Genomic DNA, 23,300 nt, shown 5'->3' on the forward strand with positions numbered 1-23,300 from the left:
CCGGACACTGGCGCCACCGGCCCTCTGACCACCACCAGTAGGCAACGGGTGAAGTGTCTTGCCCAAGGACACAACGACCGAGAATGTCCAAGCCGGGGCTCGAACCGGCAACCTTCCGATTACAAGGCGAACTCCAAACTTTTGAACCACGATAGTTTAAAGACATTCAAAGTCTCAGGAAACACATCAATTAAAACACAAAAACAAGGGATTTTTTAAAAGAAAATTTTACTTAATTATGTTTTTATATTTTTTAGTTTAGTTTTATTTAACTATAAAACATTTCACCTTGAGAGGAGATGTGTTTGTTTGGTGGTACACAAATAAAGGTGAAGTGAACTTGCTGAGTGCTGCAGAGTCCTTTACAGAAACCAAACAGGATAAACTTCAAGGCTTGTTTAAGTTTTCCAGATTATTCTTGAGGTCAGAACAGCAAGGTGTTTGAAAACAGAACACTTAGTGAATTTTGTGTAAGCTGGAATCAGTACGTATAGGTACAGAAGCTGTATATATAGACATAAAAGAGGAACTTGATGTCCAAGGTCGTAACATTTAGAACTGACAGAGAACAAAGATACACTCTGAACTTGCAGCAGAGTCAAAGGAAATTTGAAGGCCAAAAACAATCTCAGACTCATGCAAGCTTACAGCAGTATAAGTTAATTAGGTAAAGCTTTGCTTTAATGTCATGCACAAGAAAAGTATTCATTTGGTGGCTGTAGCTCAGGAAGTACAGCAGGTCATCTACTAACTGGATACACTGATTGGAGTGTGAATGTGTCAGAATGAGAGATAGAAGGCACTGCAGAAAATATACTCTATGAAGATATCTCAGTAGTAATTGATGGTGGATAATTGGAATTTTAATCATTAGGTCAGGTAAAAAATAAACAAATAAAACAAACAAACAAAAAACAACAATAAACAGAAAAGAGGTCTACTAGAAAATGCAAATGCAGCATTATGGACAATAACTACTGGGACCAGCTGATCTATACCACAGCAGCAGTGATCACAGAGAAGCTTGGCTATAAGATGAACAGCTACAAGGACCAGTACCTTCCATGGAGAAGGGGACTACAGGCCAAGATCAAGACAGCGCGGAAGGAAGTTAGCCAACTATCAAGCTGCAGAAAGGTGTGATAAAGAAAGGGGTGCCTAAAAAGCAAAGACTTACAGCCTTGGTGAGTCGCTTATAGAGAGATAGAAGCCAGGCGAATAAACAAAATGTTCTCCAAGGTATACTCTTGGTGGCAGGTAAACAATAAGAGAGCAACCCCACCAAGCCTGGAGACAGAGAAATGCTAGAAGAGCAGTATTTGCAGAATTGTCGCTTGATACCAGTGCAGATGATTAGATGTGTCAGGACCTTCAATCTCAGTAACTCAGCTTTTTCACCACTAATCATCATCACAAATCTTAAACAATAATTAACTGAGCATAACACACATGAATAAAAGAACAGTGAGTCATCACTACTAGCCCTTGCTGTGCAGTAAAAACTGTTTCCTTATTAAGTTAAAATGCCTGGAAAACAAATCTAGCTCAATAAGCAAATAAATGAACAACAGTAATCCTAAGCTAAGAAGGCACTTACGACAAGGTAACCATAAGGGCCAATTCCACCATGTACACAACTACAGAATCTAATGAGTTTAACATTTTTTTGTTCCTAGACATTTCCTTAAACATGATCATGCAATATTTTAAAACTAAAAAAATTCAACATATAAATTATTTGTTTTCTGGTTACTAACACTTATATGGTGGAAATATATATTGTGGTTTTCTGGTATATTTTCCTTACAATATTACTTATCACTACTCACTCATCACCGTTATATTATATTATTATATGTTATATTAAATTATATTGTCTATGTGGATGCAATAACTATACATATTACACATTGTGTGTAATATATTTCTCTTTAATTTTTGTATCTGACATGAAGAAAATATGTTCTAGCTTTTATATCTGTTAATATTTTCATCTTGTAGTTTTTTGTTCATTTGACTTATTGATTTGTTGGTTTATTTATGGCAGAAAGCACCTATGTAGCCAGTTTCATTGATTACAGAAGAGTCTTGGTTTTAGATCAGTTTTAAAGTGGAGCGAAGAATAACAAAGTGTTAGTTTGACGACCAATAGTTAGGTATTCTAGTAGACTAATAGACTGTTCTGCTCCACTAAATGCTTTGGTGCACAGTGAAAAAAGAGCTTTAACATATATAGTCAGCAAATAATACACAAACATACATCTGTAAGGCACTATGTTCAGTAACCCATTAATATACACTGTATGTATCCCTGAAAGCTTTTGGCAGCAGTATATCCAGTGCGTGGTAATGAGGCATAATTTCATCCAGTGCATGTGTGACAACTAACAACTGACCTCTATAGCATAAACATATCAGGCACTGGTTTGTGGGAGCAGTTAACATTGTAGCTGGTTTGTGTCTGTTCAGTGGATTTGTTGGCTGTTGGGAAATATTAATGTTGCATTTTCTGTGACACAAAAAGTGAGAGCGATCTACACGGACCCAGATCTTATTTATGCCCCAGGATGTTCTGGAGGCCTAAACTGCCCTGATGCTTACAGTGTAACTTCCAGGAGTTAAAGAGCTATGGAATGAATTTCTTTTAGACACCAGGGCCAACAATGTTCCCAGCTTGCTGGTACTGTATGTATTACAGAAAGTAATATCTCTATATTATGAGTTGTATTTGTTATAAAGTGTATTGCATTGTATGTTTTTACAAGTTTAATTTTCAGATGACAGATTTAATGCCACTAAATACATGAAAGTACTGCAAGATCACTGCGGAAAAACTGAATATTTAAAAAAGCCATTAAAGAGACTGTAACTGCTGCTGCTGAAATATTCCTGCTTTAAACTTTATTGCTTATTTTAATGGACTTGCAGATCACTTGGGTTTATGTACATAAAAAGATCCATGACTTTTTGTTTTTTAATGTATATTTGCCTTTACAGCCTATAAACTAAATTTTTCCTCCTCAAAGTAATTTGTATTTAAGTAAAAAGTGCTTTTTATTTAGAGTACAAGTTTACCATGTGCTTCCTACCTTCCGCACATGGTACATATGCTTATATATGTACACTACACACACACACACACATATATATATATGTGCACTCATCTGGACAGAGATCTCCAATGATGCTCCTGGGATCTGCTGGAGCCACTTGCCTAGTTTGTGACTTACCACACCTACTGCTCCGATTACCTGATTTATCAATTCCTTATATACTCCAGTTATAAATGTGGCATATAAAAAATGAATATAAAATCAAAACTGATCATCAACATAAAAAAAAAAATCGCACAGTATCACAGTCTTCCTCAACTCCATTAGAATCCCCAGTTACCCTAATACCCATATCACTGACCTATAAGTGTAAACCCTCCAGGTCAATGACATAGGTCTTATATCGTGTGTAGTCTGCATGTTGCAAACAATCTGTTTGGTTGTGGTCATTGACCACAATCAACTAGAAGGTTGGAACAAAGAACCTTGTTGCTTTGAAGCCACAGTATCCGCCACAACCAGATGCAGCTACAGATGTAAACATCTGCAGTCAAAAAGCTCTGCTGCTGTTGTGAAAAACAAGACCAAATGTGAGGAAATATGTCAAGATGTTCACACTCCAAGTCTGAAGCATTAAACTCAAATGTTGGTGGAACATCCTAAAGCAGACAACTTATGTCACTGTTATTCTTACTATTGTCTCGTATTCCTCCTATATGCAACTTTTTGGCCATCCATTTTAAACAAATACAGCCAGCCGTCTACAGTTTTATGGCGTGAAATAGTGTTGATATGACACAAAATAAACATTAGTTTATTTAATAGTATATATTGGGTTGTGTTGTTCTTAAATTTGGGAAAATATATATATTTTATTCTATATAAACAGAGAACTGAAAAAAAATTTCTCATTTTCTTCTGCTCATCCAATTTAGGATTGCAGTCTGGGTGGAACCCTTTCAGTATGTTACATGGATGTGTGTTTGGTGCCTCGGGTGATAATGTTAGTCTAAACCATTTTAATTTGTGTTTTTGCTTATAATCATATAGTTCCCATGACTACCACTAGGTCCCCAAGTCTACCAATTTCCTTGAACGCATGTCTATGAACTGGCTCACCTCTGTGTCAACCCATGTGTCCTTGGAATTCTGCTCACACACACTCTGATATCACAACGTGAGCTGATGGAACAGGAGGACACAGAGAATAAAACACAGGGATGAGCTAGAAAGAGAGAAGTAGAAAAACTATCACACTGGCATACAGAACAGATGTGGTGGTTATTTTGATACCTGCCTGAACACGGCAAGAGCACTCTTGTGATCACAGAATTGTTCAGAATTGTTTAGAAAAAGATTGCAAAGAATTTAAGGTTTTAATTTGCCCCAAAACATCCGAGATCAGAAAACTGAAATCTGTATGTGTAAGTGTTTCCAACAGACGGTGGAGCCACAGGTATCTCTTTAGTCATTCATGTTACAGGGCAACATATGGTAGAGATAAGCATCTGAGAGAAGAAGTGAGCAGAAGCGAAGAGAAGAGAAGCATTACCCCATCATCATTTCAGCATACTGAGTTAAAAAAATTTGTCTTTTTACAATGGAAATAATTATCACATCCAGATCAGTTTTCTGATTACCTTATATGATGTTAAATGATGTTATATATGGTTAATAGGGTATTCCACCATGGGATAACTGGGAAAGTACTTGAAATATTCAACGTTTCGGTAAATGCTTAAGCTTTTACCACAGTTACAATGATTTGGTTCTGGACTCTACTCATCTCACTTTCAGAATTTTTTCATTAACACAGTTTACTTTGCCTATTGCACATTTTCCTTTTTCTTTGTTTTCCAAATACTAACATTAATGTGATTGCCAGTGGCAGTCTGGGGAAAAAATACAATGAGCCCTTTGCATTGGAATCTCCAGTATGAGAAGAGCAAAAAAAAAAAGTGGATCCAAGAACAAGCTCTCCCATAGGAGTACGCGATCAGAAAGCCACAGCTATGGTCAGTCTAATTTGTGCAAACTCTTTGTAGACTATTTGCTAAAATGATTTGACAGCTGCTTAACAGTCCATCGCTGAAACACAGATTGATCCAATTAACTTTTCAGAACTGTAAAAATCCCCTCATAACTGCTATGCAGCATTTTGGTTTAGGATTTATATTTGCTGAGAAGGATACATTTCAGTATGATTTTAGCTAACACTGACAAAAACATCAATCCCCTGTGAGTGTCAGCTCCCCAAAAGCCCCACTGGTTACACTGGAAAACATGAAAAGATTTCAGTACAGAGGACATGGATGCATTTTTTCGAAAATAGTAGATATTGATGTATGACACTAGTATATCAAGCCAAGCACAGTCTGCAGCACGTAGCAGAATAGCATAACAGCTGAGCAGACAGTGGAGCAGGGTCACTGTCTTTACAGTAAGTTGCTAAACAGTTTGCAAAACATATTCCTGAAATAAATATACATGTATAAAGAAAACTGGCTGCCATAGTAATATCAGAGTTTTTGGTATCAGTATCAGCCCTAAAAGTCAAAGTCTGTTCAGGTTGAATATAAACTATATCATACAGTATAACTATGAATAATATGAATTTTACCTGTCTCTGACTTTCTACCACTAAAGATTTATATTTAGAAACTAACTAATTTCTACAGTATTAGTATATGGTGCCAATAAAGGTTAAAGTTTGGGAAATCATGCTGTCATGGCTTATATCAGGGGTATGCAGACTTTTTTTCAAGTGTGCCAGATTTATTAATGGAAAATCATTCAGGGGCCAATAATCATTCATTCCTTTTTTGAAACATAAAAACTGTGGGTTTTTTTTTTTGTTTTTTTTTAAACATTTTATATTTAATAATACAACCGTTTGTATTATTATGGTGATTAGGTGTGTTCAAGCCTGAACAAAATAAATGTACTTTTCATTCACATATTTCATAACACAGTCTTTGATAAACACTCTCTGTGAAAGGTTTTTCAGCATGATTGCTCTATGATAGGAGATATGAATTAGCATGTTTTGTCTGATAGTGTCTCTTGACATTCAATTCCTTTTTTTCTTACTCTGCAAATTACGCAAACACAATTGTTTTGATTGTCTGTGAAAACGTACAGCATTGCAATTTCCATCTTTCCTGGAACACTCAAAAAGATGAAATTGGGTGGTCGTTATATTTTAGCCCCCCTGCAACTCTGATAAAGATAAGAGGATGGATGGAGTGACAGCTACGTGAAAGTTGTTATAAAGCCATTCAAGTTTTATGTTAAACAGACTCTAGATTTTATTGGACACTCCAAAAATAACTCTTCAAATGAACTTAAAATAATAATGGGAAGGATTTTCACATTAATCTATTACTTTCTATTAGCATTAAGTATTTTTGTTGGACTAACTTCATTTTGCATGGGTTGGGTCAACTCAGCTAAATTAAGTTGGACTCAACTGGAGTAAATAAGTTGATTCATCATTATTTAATTACGTTGGTCCAACTCAAGTACATTAAATTTGAATAACAGAATTGCATAATGCTAAAATAAATTTAATTTAATCACATGAAAATCCTTTTCATTATTTTTTATGTTCATTGAAATAGTTATTTTTTGAGTAAAGGTCTAGCCTTCAGTATCTCTTTTTCAGAGGTGTCATGGCATTAGCCACAGCTTGTTACAACCAATGAGTGTAAAAAACCTTTATACAGTCATTGGTTGGAACACAGAGATCAGCTCAGATGCTGCTGCCACCATGAGATGAAGTGACAAGAGAAATTACTCTATAAATTCTGTTTGTTTTGGTGGGCCAATCAATAATACCTTTTAAGATGGGAGTGAGGGGTATATTTAATGACCGAATGAAGGGTAACTAGATGTCTCTGGCAGGTTTTTCTTTCCTATAAAAGCACACCACACCTCTACGCTCTTACTTTATTTCTCAAGAACACAATATTTCTTACATTTCTTCCGCTGTAAGATAGTGTCAGTAATACACCTGCAAGAAAATATGAATGTATATTTCTACACTTTGTTTTCCCTCTTGGGTGAAAAATAATAAATATATAATGCAATTAGTGTTAGTGGAATAAAATGTTCCTCTAGCAAGTTCTTAAAAATACTTGCTGTATTTGGAGCCAAAGAACCATTTTATCAATTTTTACCAAATGCTTTGCGACAAACTGACTGACTGTTTCCACCACACATCCACTGTGAACGAATGTCTGATCAGCTGTTTATGAGTATGTGCAGCTGCTGACTGTAAAATTACTGGATTCCAATAGGTTACTGACGGACCCCAGAGGAAGATGATGACATCACTTCCAACCAATAGCAGGACAGAGACTGGGAGACAACTGGTAGCAGAGACAGAAAGAATAGAAGGATGCAGATGGAAGAAAAAGATGGAGTAGAGGAGCGATTTTAATTTCTGTTTTGCTGAACTCAGCAGCCACTGTCACTGAAGCACAAGGGAGAAGAAAAGGAATGGCGATGAATGAGTGAATAAAAAAGGACATAAAAGTTCAAAAGGGAAGACAGAGAGAGACTGAAGAGCACTAAAAAAATGCAAAAAGAAATAATATTATTTAAGAGTTCCAGTGTTGTAGATTGCTTGTTGCTGTGAGAGGCAACCAAATAATTTGATGGGAAAATGTGAGCAAAGATAACAAAGTAGTATGTCCTCATCCATCTGCAGTGTCTCTCTATGCTTCCATGCACACTGTTTTATATTCTGCGTAGCAGAATATTCTGTAACAGTTTAAGTGAACATGACTCATCATTTCCAAAACAGACACTGCCCACTCTGTGCCATTGCACAGTGTTTGTGTGTTTGCATATATCTGAGCACTTCCATGTAATCATCACAAGCAACTACTTCAAACTCAGTTAAAAGCATAAAACACACATACTCAGAGGCCTCACACCAGAGATACTAGTACACATACAAAATAAAGATGTTTCCCATTGTAATAAAATCAAAAAAACACTACTACTTTTATACTTTTCACAGAAAGAACATTCTTAAACTCTAAAGTACTTTTGCACAGCTTATAATAGCTTTTAGTGAAATCCTCAGTTGATCCACTATCTCAAACAAGTTGTTTTAGCTGCAGGAGGAAATAAACTGCAGGGTACACCAACAACCAAGCATCACTCTTGGTGTGTACCATTTGCCAGGGTGGCAATGGCAGGCTACTGGAGTGCCCCTCTCTCTCTCTCTCTCTCTCTCTCTAGATCGATAGATAGATAGATGGATGTTGTCACTCTTCAGGTGTGAAACACATGCTGGTACTCACAGATACAGAAGTTCCAGCACACACACAGTGTTACTGGGCCAACTCACTGAGCGCTGTGTGGGCACGGCAGAACCAGTCTGCTAAAAAAGGCTAGCTGTTACCATGGCAACTCTCAGGCCATGTACCAATCACAGGTCAATTTGATGAGGTAATGTTCCTAAACCCTTTCAGACTAACTCAGACACTTATAAGCTCACTTTGACTCCTCTAAGAAAATACTGTACACGTGCAACATACCAAATAAAGCACACACAGCCAATCATGTCAGTTGGCAGGATCTGAGGCTGTGGAATAATGTGAGAATTTCTGTACAATATACAACTCCCTGTTACATAATATTATTCCATAACATGCAACACAAATGCAGAACAGAGAAGGCAGAGTACTTCAGCAGCTTGGATATACTTCCTGCAGACTGATGTTTCACTGCCTCTGCAACGTACTGATCAGAACACCGTTCCAACAAAGGTTTTATTTACTATTATCAGTTATTCAATTCAGTTTAGTTTTCATAGTGCCACATCAGAACAAAAGTCTCCTAAAGCCACTTAATGTTCTAAATTAAAGACCCTAAAATAATTCAGAGAAGCCGCAACAAGAGGTAGACAAGACAAAGACACACTCTGGAAGGGAGCCAGAGATGAATAATAACTCATAATTAAATGGAGTGTATAAACACATGGTCAGTGAAAAAGGAGTGAGAGAAGGAGAAATGCTCAGTACATCATGCCAATCTAAGTCTATTGCAGTATATAAATGTACTACCATACACAGTATACAAACATGGATAGAGGATTTGGATATAACCTTCAAGACTTGCATATTTCCTGGTTAACCTTTGACTTTGTAGCAATAGGCCCACCACTTGCAGGAGGCGCCAGGCCCCACAGGCAGTAGAGGTCGGGTGCAATGTGTGCCGGGCTGCGACCAGGAGCTGAGGCCCTGGCGGACCGACCGAGACTTCAATGCTCATTGGGCAACAACAGTGAGACCTGGAGGGGCATGATTGAGAGGAACGGGTTCAAGGATCTGATCCTGAGCGGGTTTTTATTCTTGGACTTCTGTGCAAACCACAGTTTGTCCGTAAGTCAAACCTCAGATACAGGAGGAAAAATGGCTGTGGAACACTGGATTGCCATGAGAGTAAACATGACTTTGTTGCCTATTATTTGTCAATTTTTTTTTTTTTTTTAAATAGGGCAGCAGGGTGTTGCAGTGGTTAGCATTGTTGCCTCATAGTAAAAAGGTCCTGGGTTCCAATCCACTATCTGGCCAAGGCCTTTCTGTATGTAGTTTGCATGCTCTCCCCATGTCTGGATGGGTTCTCTCTGATAGCTTTCTCCACAGTCCAAAGACATGCAGTTGGTGGGTTTAGGTTTACTGGTGGGGACCTGTCCAGGGTGCACCTTACATTTTGCCCTATGACAGCTGGGCTGCTCTTGTTGACGATACAGCATTAAGGCTCAGGGGTAAAACGTATCTTTACAGCCTTTGTAGTACAAAATACAATTTGGGGCTCTATTAATAGTCACATCTTCATAACAAAGGCACTGTGGCTAATAATGAGATTTTTTCATAACTTAGCTCTTTGCTGAATGTTCAAAATGGTATTGTAGTTTCTGCTTTTTGGACCCTGCTTCACAGAACTATGTAACAAATCTTTGTTGTACAGGCCATCCAAGAAGTTTGTTCTTTAGTTTTGTTTAGTGAAATTCTAGTACTTTATTATTCTTTTAGGTAATACCAATTAGTAGGCACGTATATCTGTGCCCCCTACAGTTTTTGTTGGTGCAGCTTGTGGAACAAACTTGCATTAGCTGATAACTTAGTACTCCACTCCATCATCCAAATATTGTCAATATGGTCTGTGAAACGCTAACATGGTGGTGGCCAAAAGTTAAACATTAAGGCTTCAAAATGTGGATTCCACAAGCCAACAGGTGATATTACATCAGCCACAGTGATTGCTTATACACAGTCTATACTTAAAGAAAAACACTCATTCATTATATTTCTTTATCTTTGCCTTGTATTTCTTCTGAGTGTGTAATTCAAAACCATAATTGAAAGAGAAAAATATTCCTGTGTGTGATGCTGAGGCACGGAGGAAGACAGTGTTTCCTTTCTTGTTTCCCTCCCACTCTCTCTCCATTGTTTCTCACATATACCACCCCTACATGCCCTTCAGTATTCCATCCAAACCCTTCCTTTATGACTATTCACATGACCTCATACTCAGACGTCAACACAAATCTCCCCACAAGTTACCTTTTGATATATTTATATTCCATAAACTCTGTCCACCTCTGTTAGATCACATATCATACAGAACACAGTTATAGAGTGCATGCAATTTCTGTCATTCAGCCCCTTTATGCTTTAACATATATCTGGGTGTGCATGTCAGGGCTTTGTTATATATTTCTCTGCCTATATGTCAGCTTCTTTAATTCAATAATATGTGCATATCTTGGCCCAATGGTAATGGTCTAAAAAGGGTCAGGTTTCAGGTGTGTGCGCATGTATCTATACACATGTATCTGGCAAGCTGTGTAAAGTGTTTTGAGTGCTCGGATAAATAACAAAAGTACTATATAAGAATCAGTCCATTTACTATGTTGTGTGGCTCAGCATCCAATGTCTTCAGTCTTTTTAAAACCTTTTGAAAGTACGATGTATTACCTAAGCCTATGTTTATAGCTCTGTGTGTGTGTGTGTGTGTTTAGTATTTCTTTTAAGACTTAGAAAGACAATAACATATAACATAAATGATGAAAAATACATAATAGTGATGTAGCATCATTAGTGCTAACCTCTTAGGATTCCAGGTAGCATAACTACTGAAACACTGAAATTAGTTCTGCATCAGTCCATAAAATACATTTTTAAATAGTTTTAGTATTATCTTCATTCAAGATTTACTTTGTAAATTATATTACTAATATATAAAATTAGAGGGAGTGCACTCGATTAACCATTATCTTAATATTCTTCTTGTTATTACAATAAAAATAATATTTTAACAATAATAATTCCATGTAAATGTGCCAGAGAGTGGACATGTGTTAGGGCAAAGTTCAGCTTTATATAAGCTTTATATAACATCACACCATACTGGTAAGAACTAATGAAATATCTGTTATTGACCCACTATCATAAGCATAAATAACAAAAACTAAGAATAAATGTCTCATATCCTCCTGGCCAGCTACCTGCTTACCATGCTCCAACTGAGAGTGGAGTCTAGAGTGTAATTTTGTGAGCTCCCCTCCCCTTTCTCCCAAAATTAAAGTACAGAGCCAGAGCACTCCCTGGTGGTGCCAAAACTGAACTTCAAATACTACAATTTGGCCAAGTTTTGTCTTTAATAATAAATTACTAGAATTTCACTAAACAAAACTAAAACACAGCTGGTTTTGGAGCTGTGTTTTCTGATGATCCACTTGTTGCTTGCAGATGATTAAAAATTAACCAACACAGCAAAAGGAAGAGCCCATTTCATTTTAGCAAGAGTCACTTTGTTTGAAAAGATAAGAAACATAATTTCAGTTTCAATTGAGTGCACAAGCTAAAACAAATGTTTGATGTTGCTATTTTAGTACACAAGAAGGCTTCACTGCTAACCGAATAGCTTTTAGACAGTTACATATACAGTACAGTGAAAAAGCATTTGTGGCATATTTTAGCACATTTTGCACACACTTGCATGACATCAAACACATTTTTATGTTAGATGAAGGTAACCTCGGTAAATAAAAAATATTTTTAAAATGATGATTTCATTTATCAAAAGAATAGGATTTTGCAAACCTCCATGGCCCCTGTGTAGTATGGGATGGTTTTTATTTTGTACTCTTCTACTCTACTTAAGCAGTCAAAGCACTTTATACAACATTCCTCATTCACACAAGCACTTTTTTCTATGCTTTTTCTATCTAACATTCACACTCTGATGAACAAATAGGGCAGCTACTTGGGGTTCAGCAAGGATATGTTGGCATACAGACTACAGCAGCCAGTGATCAAACCACCAACCTTCCAACTAGTAGATGATCTGCTCTACTGAGCTATTGTTAGCAGACAATTGCCCCTAAACCTAATAAAAGCCTTTATGTTCTTTTTTTGGTCAGCATAGGTTTTTGCCACAGAAGTCAAAGATGGATCACATTTTTGCTCAGTCTCTTCCTCTCTTTTGATCTCCCAGATTAGATGTGTTTCTACTCTGGAATAATTTTGGTACACCTGCCAATGCTGGGAAGGGGGGCAGATAGATTTGGATAGCTTTTTTACCCATAATAAATTGCATTTTATATTTACTTAAGTTATATTTGTGTAACAATAAAATTTGTTTGATGACCTGAAAGTGTGACAAATATGTAAAAACCAAAGAAATCTGGAAGCGGCAAAATGCTTTTTCATGTCATTGTACGTGTACCAGTTTGAATGCATTCAGGACAATTCTGAATAGAGCAACCATGTTTGTGCAGTTATTGCTACGAGGTGTGGAACAAGAAGAGAAAAGGGACCTGTGTGAAGTCAGTGTTAAGTGAAACAAAAGAGGTGCCTGTAAGTCAATAATTCAATAATTATCTGACCTGAAAGAACTGGTAATAGTGATAGAGTTTAAAAAACAGTTTTCGCCCATGCTGTTACAATATAGAGAAATCTAACCAATAAGAATAATTACTGGAACACCAGCTATTTATGTATACAGAATGGTAGATATACAATATATTATCAAGCAGTAAAAGGCACACTATTTTAACATTATTTTATGCGATTCAAGCAAAGGTACCATCTGGAAGAAACCCATGCAAGGACATGTACTCCATTTAAAAAGGCCCCTGCTGTGATTGGAACCAGGAGCCTTCTTCCTGTGAGACAGAAGTGCTAACTACTGAACCACTGTGCCACAGTTTGTATATGCCCAGGATATTTTCTGGTTTGCACTTTGTTAGATCCCAGATACCCCTGTACAGGTGGTCTGGACTGGCTCTCCATCCTTCGGGTCAGAGTCCCTTAGTTAATTTGATTTAATTCTCCTGTTTGGCTGCCACGTTCCTGTGTGGACTTCGCATCTTCTCCCTGTATCTGGATGGATTTCCTCCCACGTTTAATAACTGAATGATGTTTACTCACACCACATGCGTGCAAGTGAGCTTTTCTGCATGACCAGAGCCTGTGAATATTACACTCACAGTGTTTGGATCACTGATCATGGACGTGTATTACTCTGTGCTCATTGAACACAGGCAAGAAACGTCTGGTCATTTTTTTCTATTAGGAACTCTTAAGAAATACCCACAATCATCAGCAATGTTAAAATGGTACTAAATGCTATCAAGTGTAAAGGGCAGATTTTCCTTCTACAAAATAAATAAATGAATAGCTCCTTTGTGTTTGATGTTATAATAGACAATACTCTAGAGCAGGTCATCAGCTAATTCGGTTGGTCAAGTATTCTTGAGCAAGATACTGAAACCCAAGTTGCTCTCTGATGTGTTCACCGATGTATGAATATAAGATAGAAACCACTGCAGTGTCGCAAAAGGTGCTAGTGTAAATGGCTGAATGAGGCACTTTTGACTTATTACAGTTTTGATTTATCAAAGGTCCTGTTTGACTTTTGCTTAATTAAAAAAGAACACAAAGGTGAGATTTGTATGCTTGGACTTTTACGTTTATTAACTTTAAATTTTAAATTTCCTCAGGTTTACAGTGTGCTGACAAGTTTCCATGACAGACAGGGAGTACAGCAGTAGTTACCATGCCGACACCAAGAGTAAAAAAATAAGTCATAGGTAGTGTTAGGATTTTATAAATACAAATACTGGTATTTATATTCTTAGTGTTCCGAACTTGCATGTTCATGTGTTTTGTTTTGTGCAGGTGATGTATCTTTTTATGTTAATTCAGCTGTGCCAGGGCCCTGCTCCGATTGGTGCGTGGATACACCGCCCCGACGTGACTGGTTCCAGCTGGAGGACCCGCCCATTAAAAGGAGGCTGGAGTGTTACGGCGGGAGAGGTCCTCGTGTTTCTCCTCATGACCCAGCAGTGTAACTGTGGCAACCACTGGCTGCTGTGTGGCTTGAAAGTTATGGAAGTGGAGTGGGTAGGGGTGAGCAGCCGTTTCTTTTGATCACCCGTTTTCTCCTGTTTTGAGTTAGTTAAGGAGGTCAGACTCTGTCTTTATTTTTGACTTTGTTTTGGTAAGGTCAGGGGTGCGGGATTTGTGTAGATTTGTTTTTATTTATTACTTTGGCCTTGGCTCACCCTGAAGTGTTGACACTCCTGTTTTTGTTGTTCCTCTTTTTCACTTTATAAATAAATGGCATTATAAAGAACGGATTTGTTTCCTGTGGCTGCTTGGGTCTTGGGGGGGGGGAGCGAGTGCCTCACTCATGTTATTGCCTGGTCCTAGACGGGTCGTAACATTATTGATACTGATACTTAGTGATACTTTTATCAAGACCACTGTCCCTTTTTAACATAATGGAAAATGTTTTAAGGGCTACCTTTGACACACTGGTTACAATAACCTTTTTCATGTCAACCTCATACTAATCAGCTGTTTGGTGACATGTTTCTGGTGCCAGCTGGTGATCACCACAAATCACATCACCAAATATGATCAGCAGTTGTCAACTTGACACTGACATACTGGTAGTCAAGCCCATTCCCAGAGACAATAGTTAATTTTGGCCAAAGATGGGAGTAAGTTAGAGGATGCAAAGAGGCAATATGAGAATCTTTGCAGGTTCTGAGTGTTAGGGGTTTTCAGTTTTACATCATTATTGAACTTTGATTTTGATATTATTTATCATTTCTAGTTTTTTGGTTTCTTAGAGTTCTCTGTCTTATAGTTTATGTCTCTGTGTTCCATAGTTGCTCTGTCTCCCCTGTCAGCTGTGTCCCCTTGTCAAGTCTGCGTCTCTGTGTTATGTTTCCTGTTTTACTTTAAAGGTCCGTGTCTCATGTTAATGTGTTTGGTTTTGCTTCCCATGTCTTAGCCATGATTTGTCCCAGCTGTGTTTCCCTCCCGTCTCCCATTCCCTGATTGCTCCCTCTGTGTATTTAAGCCCTGTGTTTTCTTTGATCTGTGTTGTGGTCTCCCTCATCCTATGTTGTCTGCCCTGCCTGCCTGCTCAAAGTGTCTGCACCTTGGGTCCACAGTTCCTGCCTGTACACAGCTCATGACACTGAGATGTAAAGAGAATGATCACTTTCATTGTGATATGATTTAAAATATTTCTATCATTTAGATATGAATGGTCAAGCAATATTTTCCTTAAATACTCAGACAAATTGGTCACATTCAGAGTCTGAGACTCAGCTCATTACCGCCTTATCTTGGACGTTTGATTGAACTGGCACCTCATAAAAAAACCTTTCAGTAAATATTTACTGAATACATTATTATACATTATTTTTGCTCTAACATTTAACTTATTTTGAAGGGGTCCGTACCTGATTCTAGAGACTGGCGGAGCTCTACAGGTCCACTGGATGCTGGTGGGGCTTGGTACAGAGAATCATTAAGATCTGGACAGCACACACAAGCGGAAGAAGAGGAACGAAGTCAGTTGAGAAATGACTGTGTCAGACAGAAAATATGATGTTCCTCTGGGCTAAGAAACAGTGATATACATTATATTATACAAATGATCAAGTCTGCTATTCAGGCTCCAGGCTAAATGTGGTGAATTGTGTTATATTTTTCATGCAGCCCTGTTGAATTATAAAATTCTTCACCTGCTGCCCTCAGAAGACAGAACCATACCACACGTATTTATTATTTCTCATGTGGGAGAAGGTGGATTTATTTTTGAATAAGTGACGGAATGAAAAGATGGAGATTAATCTCACATCTCTAACCACAGAGCAGGAGTCAGGACATGGTTAGACTCATGAAAAGTAAAACCAGCCTGGCTCTCTGCAACATTTGACAATAAGGCTCCGAGCATATTTAAAACTCACTAATCATCATGTTGGATTTGTAGCCCAGAAGCAGAAATGTACACATGCAGAAATGTACTCAGTGGTCACATGCTGAGTTATGAATTTGTGCAGCAGTGAGTCTTAGTTAGGTGTACATTTTGCAAAATGTAAACTCCTCTGTAAAAATTAGACTTATTAGACTTATTGTATTTTCTTCTTTATTTAATATATATAATTAAGAAAGAGCAATTACCATAATATATAAAAAAAAAAAACACCCAGCACGCCCCATAAAGAAACACCCAGCACGCCCCTGCGGGCGGTTTATCCTTCAAGCTCGGGTCCTCTACCAGAGGCCTGGGAGCTTGAGGGTCCTGCGCAGTATCTTAGCTGTTCCCAGGACTGCGCTCTTCTGGACAGAGATCTCCGATGTTATTTCCGGGATCTGCTGGAGCCACTCGCCTAGCTTGAGAGTCACCGCACCTAGTGCTCCGATTACCACGGGGACCACCGTTACCTTCACCCTCCACATCCTCTCGAGCTCTTCTCTGAGCCCTTGGTATTTCTCCAGCTTCTCGTGTTCCTTCTTCCTGATATTGCTGTCATTCGGAACCGCTACATCGATCACTACGGCCGTCTTCTTCTGTTTGTCTACCACCACTATGTCCGGTTGGTTAGCCACTACCATTTTGTCCGTCTGTATCTGGAAGTCCCACAGGATCTTAGCTCGGTCATTCTCCACCACCCTTGGGGGCATCTCCCATTTTGACCTCGGGACTTCCAGGTTATACTCGGCACAGATGTTCCTGTACACTATGCCGGCCACTTGGTTATGGCGTTCCATGTATGCCTTGCCTGCTAGCATCTTGCACCCTGCTGTTATGTGCTGGATTGTCTCTGGGGCATCTTTACACAGCCTGCACCTGGGGTCTTGCCTGGTGTGATAGACCCCAGCCTCTATGGATCTTGTACTCAGAGCTTGTTCTTGTGCTGCCATGATTAGTGCCTCTGTGCTGTCTTTCAGTCCAGCTTTGTCCAGCCACTGGTAGGATTTCTGGATATCAGCCACCTCCTCTATCTGCCGGTGGTACATACCGTGCAGGGGCCTGTCCTTCCATGATGGTTCCTCGTCTCCCTCCTCTTTCTTGGGTTTCTGCTGCCTGAGGTATTCACTGAGCACTCGGTCAGTTGGGGCCATCTTCCCAATGTATTCTTGGATGTTCGTTGTTATATATATATATATATATAATTACAGTGGTTTGGCTTCAAAATAATGATGCCAATGTGTGTAGTTACCTGGTAATAAATATACTTAGTACACAATGATGTTGCTTTTTCTCTCACCATGTTTCTCGATGGTCTCGATGAGTCTCCAAACAATCACAGGTGCTGCTTCAGAAAGAAGTTCTGCCTCCACACCTGAGACAGAGAAATAAAAGCCTTTATCATTGTTCTTGCCTGGAAACAATCAGACGTCAACATAAGGATAATTTTAGTTCTAATTTTTCATTTGCATAGTGATTATAATTTGGAAAATAATTTACTACTGCCAAAAAACTGAAAAAAAGAGAAAAACATTGTGATAAGACTACAACCAACATTTCTGAAGACTTGCTGAGCCCGACAACAAGAGGCATGGTTTTTCTTTTCAATTTCTGCAATCCACCCATCTAGACTGATGGATCCAAGTGCGTATGTGTGCTTTCATGTGTGTGCCCTCCAGGGAATGTGTACACACACACATACACAGAGAAACAAACACAGACAGCAGCATAAAGGCCTTGTAAATGTCAGTGATGAGTTCATACTTGGGTCAAAACTTCACATGCCACCGTGTGACACATACACACACACACACAGAAAAATAGCAGCTTCTTAAGGCACATAAATACATACATGTTAAGTTGTAGTCTTTTAGTGCTAGCATACAAAACACTAAAGAAAACTAAACACGTACACGACACATGAATATATCAATGTGTAACTACAGCATAAATAGCTACAGCAGAGCGTATGCATGCACTGTACAGACAACCTCTGAGCATTTTTAAAAGGTTGGTTTATCATGCTGCACATATGCATGAAAAAGATGACTAACATTACTGAAGAAAGAGCAAGAAAACATGGTATCGTCTATACACAGGGCTTCTTACTGAGATCTTGGTGAAGTAGAATTAAAACACTGAAAACGTGTTGATACTCTAAAGCAGAGTATGAACAAATTAGCTTTAAGGAGCTGCTCTTATACTATCCATTATTATGCAGCCAATAAATCTTTCAACTAACTGAACATTCTTTTAAAATTATTGGCAACATTTGGGGCATCCAGGGATGTGCTGGTAGAGCAGTCCACCTACAAATCAGATGATTAATGCATCAATTCTTCTGTGCATGTGCCAGAGTAGTTTTGTGCAAGATACTGAACCTCAAGTGTTCCCTAGTGCATCCACTGTGAGTGTTGAAAACACCAGTCCATTTTTTTTTCAAACACTTATTCCCACAGAGATCACCTAACTTGAAAATAAAACTATAGTTAATAATAGCAGCTTGCACAAATTTTTTGGGGAGTATGCTGTAGTATACTGTACATAGTATAGTGGTAGTATACTGGATACAATACATTTTAAAAAAATCTTAATGGCTCCAAGTTCCCTTTGTATTGTTTTTATTCACCAGTTTGGTGAGTTTTTATTGGTCATTCACCAGATCTTTGTTAATGACACGGTTTCTACAAATATTTCACCTTTACTGCACAAGAAAGGAAGCTATGGTTTCCTCCATGCTGTGTATAGAAAAGATGGAGGGAGCTTCTGGGTGTGAAAAGTGCAGCCAATGTAGACTTTCCTTAAGCCTGCAGTCTTTCTAATGGCTAGTGGTGGGCTCCTTTAATGGTTTACAGAAGTCAACGTGCATGGCCAGAAGTCTATGAACAAACCTATTTCAGCTTCTTTGATCTCAGTAAACAGATCCCTGATGAGTTGTTGGTCTTAGTCACGAGTTTTGAGACTTCCTGAGTACAACATGATGTTAGTTTTTAGGAAGCCACCAACTAATGGGTTTGGAAAGAAACCTTTTATTTATTAAGGGTAATAAAAGTGGAATTAGAACTTATAGCATACAGATATAGTCTGTTATTTCACTACTTGAAATTTAAATATAGGTCACTGAAGCATTCCAAATGACAGGATCATGCAGATTTTATAAAATGATGGTAACTTTGTGTTTTATTTTATTTTCTCTATATCTAATATTTTAATGTGTAGCTAATGAAGTCAGGGTCATCCCATGGCTCGTCTCTACCACAACACTGCTAATATTCTGTTAATGTCTTTTCTCCTTTATTCCATCTTTACTTTGTTTTTTTTGTGTGCCCTCTCACTTTCTTTTTCTCAAGCTGCTCCTCAACTTGTCCCTATCCCTCCCTCTATTTCATCCTCTTAATAAACTTTTCCTTCACCTAACAATTCATGCCTAGTTGCTCTCTTCTGCCCACATACTCTTTCTCACCATATTGTTTTAGCTTAGCAGTTCCCACCCTCCTTTGTTGTGATGGTCACACTTGTGTCCTATCATAGCACACACACAGCCAAGTATTAGTCACGCTGAATTAAATGACACCTGTAAATGACACTTGTCTTTTAATGATGTCAAACACACTTGCACAAAAAAATCATATTTAAAAACTTAACACACACTTAGTCACCATGTTTACAGGTTTACAGACCTGCTATTTCCTGCTCTGATTATGTTTATGTGAGCGGCCAGTTGAGTGTATTATTTCAGATGTGTATGCATGTGTGGCTGTCAGTGTGAGAAATGACAAAGAATGCTGAGGAATTTCCAGAGATATCGGTCGTTAAATGCACAGTGCTTTCATTAATGTCACTGTCGAAATGTATTACAAAGACAATAGCTCAGCCAGAGGACAGGAGAGGAGAGGAGAGGACAATAGAAGAGAGGAGAGAAAAGAAAAGTGATAACAGAGGTAAAAAAAAAAAAAGAGGAGATATGTAAAGAGCATGAGTAAAGAGAAAAATCAGAGCAAGATGGAAAAGAGGAGAAGAAGGGAGAAAGTAGAAGTAAGAAGAAGGTAAGAGGGGTCTCAACAGGAGGATGAGGGGAAAGTGAAAAAGAAGAGAGCATTGAAAAAACTGAATTCAACATGGATAAAAAGAGCAAAAAACAAAAGAGGGCAACCCCAAGAAGAGGAGAATGAGGGATTAAATAACAAACATAAGGACAAAAGCAAAGAGGACAAAAAGAGAGAATATATAATAAAGACAAGAGGACAGATCAGGGTGGATATTACACGGCGGGGATAGTGAGAGATGAGAGGAAAAATCAGAAGAGGACAAACAAGAAAGGAAAAAGTGAAGAACTGAAAAGTAAATGGACAAATGAAAACACAAAAGAGTAGAAAAAAGAAGAAAGGAAGAAGAACAGAAGAAAATGATGAAAGAAGAGGACAAAGAAGAAGAGACTGGTGGATGAGAATAAAGACAAAAGGAGAAGAGAGGAGAACAGTGAAGCTGACTCCATTCCTTCAGCTCTGCAGCAGATCACCCCACCCCACCCCCAGCCGCCATTAGACAGAGGGTAGGGTGCTACAAACAAAGACATACACAAACCTACAGACACACAGAGACACAGTTGGAAGTCAGATAAACAGATAGAGATGAACCCCAAGAGAAGATTAACGTGACTGTATGCACCAGTATAGTATGCACATCGTACAATGAGACAGAAAGACAGATGGAAGGACACACGCGCGCGCGGTCTGTCCACAGAGATGTTCTCTCATTAAAACATTTTCCACCGTACTATACTGTATAAATCTGATACTATGGTACACACATACAGATGTGGTCATACCCTCAGAGCTACCAACAGCTGTGGTCCCGATCAGCAGTGTCTGAAAATGATTTATTGATCGGTGAAGCTGGCATTATGAAGTAGGACCAGAATCACTATTTCGCGTTTACATTCAAATTTAGTATGCCCCCTCCCACCACCACCACCACACACACACACACACACACACACACACACAGATAGAAAATCTGATCAAGATAAGAGAGTGGAGTTATAGAGCAAGATGCTTATATATCAGAGAAGCTGTTCTGTGCCTGTGGGAGCTTCTGATAACTCATATACCAGGATTGGCTCTCTTGATGTATAATAAATCATGTTTAGGTCAAACACTTGCACGATGAGTATGAAATTCACTCATATTTGATGTTCACATGCCAATATGTTTACGTTTTCATCCTAAGTCCCTGTGCAACATCTCAGATCTTTGTCCCTCTCAGATGGAGGTGCTGTGTTCAGTTCTGCAATAATATACAGTGACACCAGGGGGCAGCTGACTCCAGACCTGACTGGACAGTCCTGTTCCTTTAATCGGAGCTACAGCAGAGGGAAGCCACATTTGGTTTGAAAAGGCTGTTTTGTTTCATCTCAGGAAGACAAGTTTAATGTAAGTCTTCAGGTAAAACTCACATGAGATGAGGCAAACTATAATGTGCAATATGTGATCTACACAGCATGTGTACAGAAATAATGACACAGCATGTGGAAAATCCAGCAGAATGCAGGAGACCATAAAAAAGGGAAACACACTGTAAAGGATAACAGATAATGCAACAAAGAAATATTTATACACACACAGCAATCCGTTTAATGAACACAGCTGGGAAAATGAGGCACAGGTGAATGCAATCAGGAAAAATGACAAATAGAAAGCAAAACTAAAGACAAGATGCAAGAAAGAAGCACTTATAGAGTGACAAATACCACAGACACATAGCATCTTGACATTAAGGAGTAGTGGGGAAGGCTATGGAATGAATTCAAAATATGAAACTCACAAATTATGACAATAGCCGCTGATAATATTCAATGCATCTCCTCACATGTGCTGAATCTTAAATAGTACACAGGAAAGGGACTTGTCACGGCGAGTGAGATGAGCCGTGTGGAAAATAAGGAGGATCCAAACGCAGGCACTTGTAAAGGTGTGATGGTGGTTTATTAAACACAAAATAAAAATGGACAAAATGCGAACCGAACAAAGACTAAACTATACTGGGAACAAACTGAGTACAGAACACGAAGCTGAACATGAACGAGAGCGAGCAGAAACAGATTGACAGCAGGGAAACACACAGATGAAGCAGGGTGGATACACAGACGGACCAGCAACTACAATGACAGAGGACACGACTTAAATACACAGAGAAACACAGGGGAATTACACACAGGTGGTGGACACAGCTGGGAATAATCAACAAGACGAGACAGAGGTAAAACTGAACACACTCACATGAGACGCAGACCTTCACAATAAAACAGGAACAAGAAACCATCACACTAAGACGCAGACTCGACATAGAGAGACAGACAGAAAATGACACATGGAACTAAACTAAACCTGCAAAAACATGACAACTCAAAATACTGGGTCAAACTGACCCAGAACCGTGACAGGACTTGTCTTTAGCAATATTAACAGCTAAGCAAAGTGAAATATTCATCCACTGTCTCCTCCTGACCAATCCACCATGGCAGCATGTTAGTCAGAGGAAACCTCCCCCCCACCCCGGGGACTCAGCTAAAAATGCTATGAGGTTAGCGTATGATGACTTATTATATGAGCATACTCAGAAAAACATTTATTCATATGCATACATTAGCATAAATGCATACAGACACACTTATCTAGCAAACATAGCCATTGCATTTGCTTAAAAATGTAACTTTCAGAGTAAAGCTGTGTAGGGATAAACCAAACATTGATTTCAATTCATACATGCACAAACAGACACAAAGCTAAATGCTAAATGATGTCTCCCACGCAAACAAAGCTATTTGCAACCCATTTGTCTTGCATTATGACCACATCCACAGGATGTTTAACATTGTCACATTTACATTAATATGTATCTTAAATGCACATTAAATCTGAATCTGTCTTCTGGTCTGCATATACAATTTTT

The 23,300-nt window shown here is 38.5% G+C and overlaps 1 protein-coding gene across 4 annotated transcripts in view; it reads right to left on the bottom strand.

Moving 5' to 3' along the window:
- LOC120744258 (phosphatidylinositol 3-kinase regulatory subunit gamma-like) overlaps positions 1–23,300 on the bottom strand; it is a 189,150-nt gene that overhangs the window by 114,667 nt on the left and 51,183 nt on the right. For all 4 annotated transcript variants that reach the window (XM_040048528.1, XM_040048529.1, XM_040048527.1 and 1 more), the window contains 2 exons: positions 17,650–17,724; positions 15,835–15,909 (listed from right to left, as the gene is read on the bottom strand). In XM_040048528.1, the coding sequence (XP_039904462.1) occupies positions 15,835–15,909; positions 17,650–17,724 (150 nt within the window). The remainder of the gene's footprint in view (positions 1–15,834; positions 15,910–17,649; positions 17,725–23,300) is intronic.

Source organism: Simochromis diagramma, unplaced genomic scaffold (genome assembly GCF_900408965.1).
Source record: "Simochromis diagramma unplaced genomic scaffold, fSimDia1.1 OVJJ01000557.1, whole genome shotgun sequence".
NCBI lineage: Eukaryota > Metazoa > Chordata > Actinopteri > Cichliformes > Cichlidae > Simochromis > Simochromis diagramma.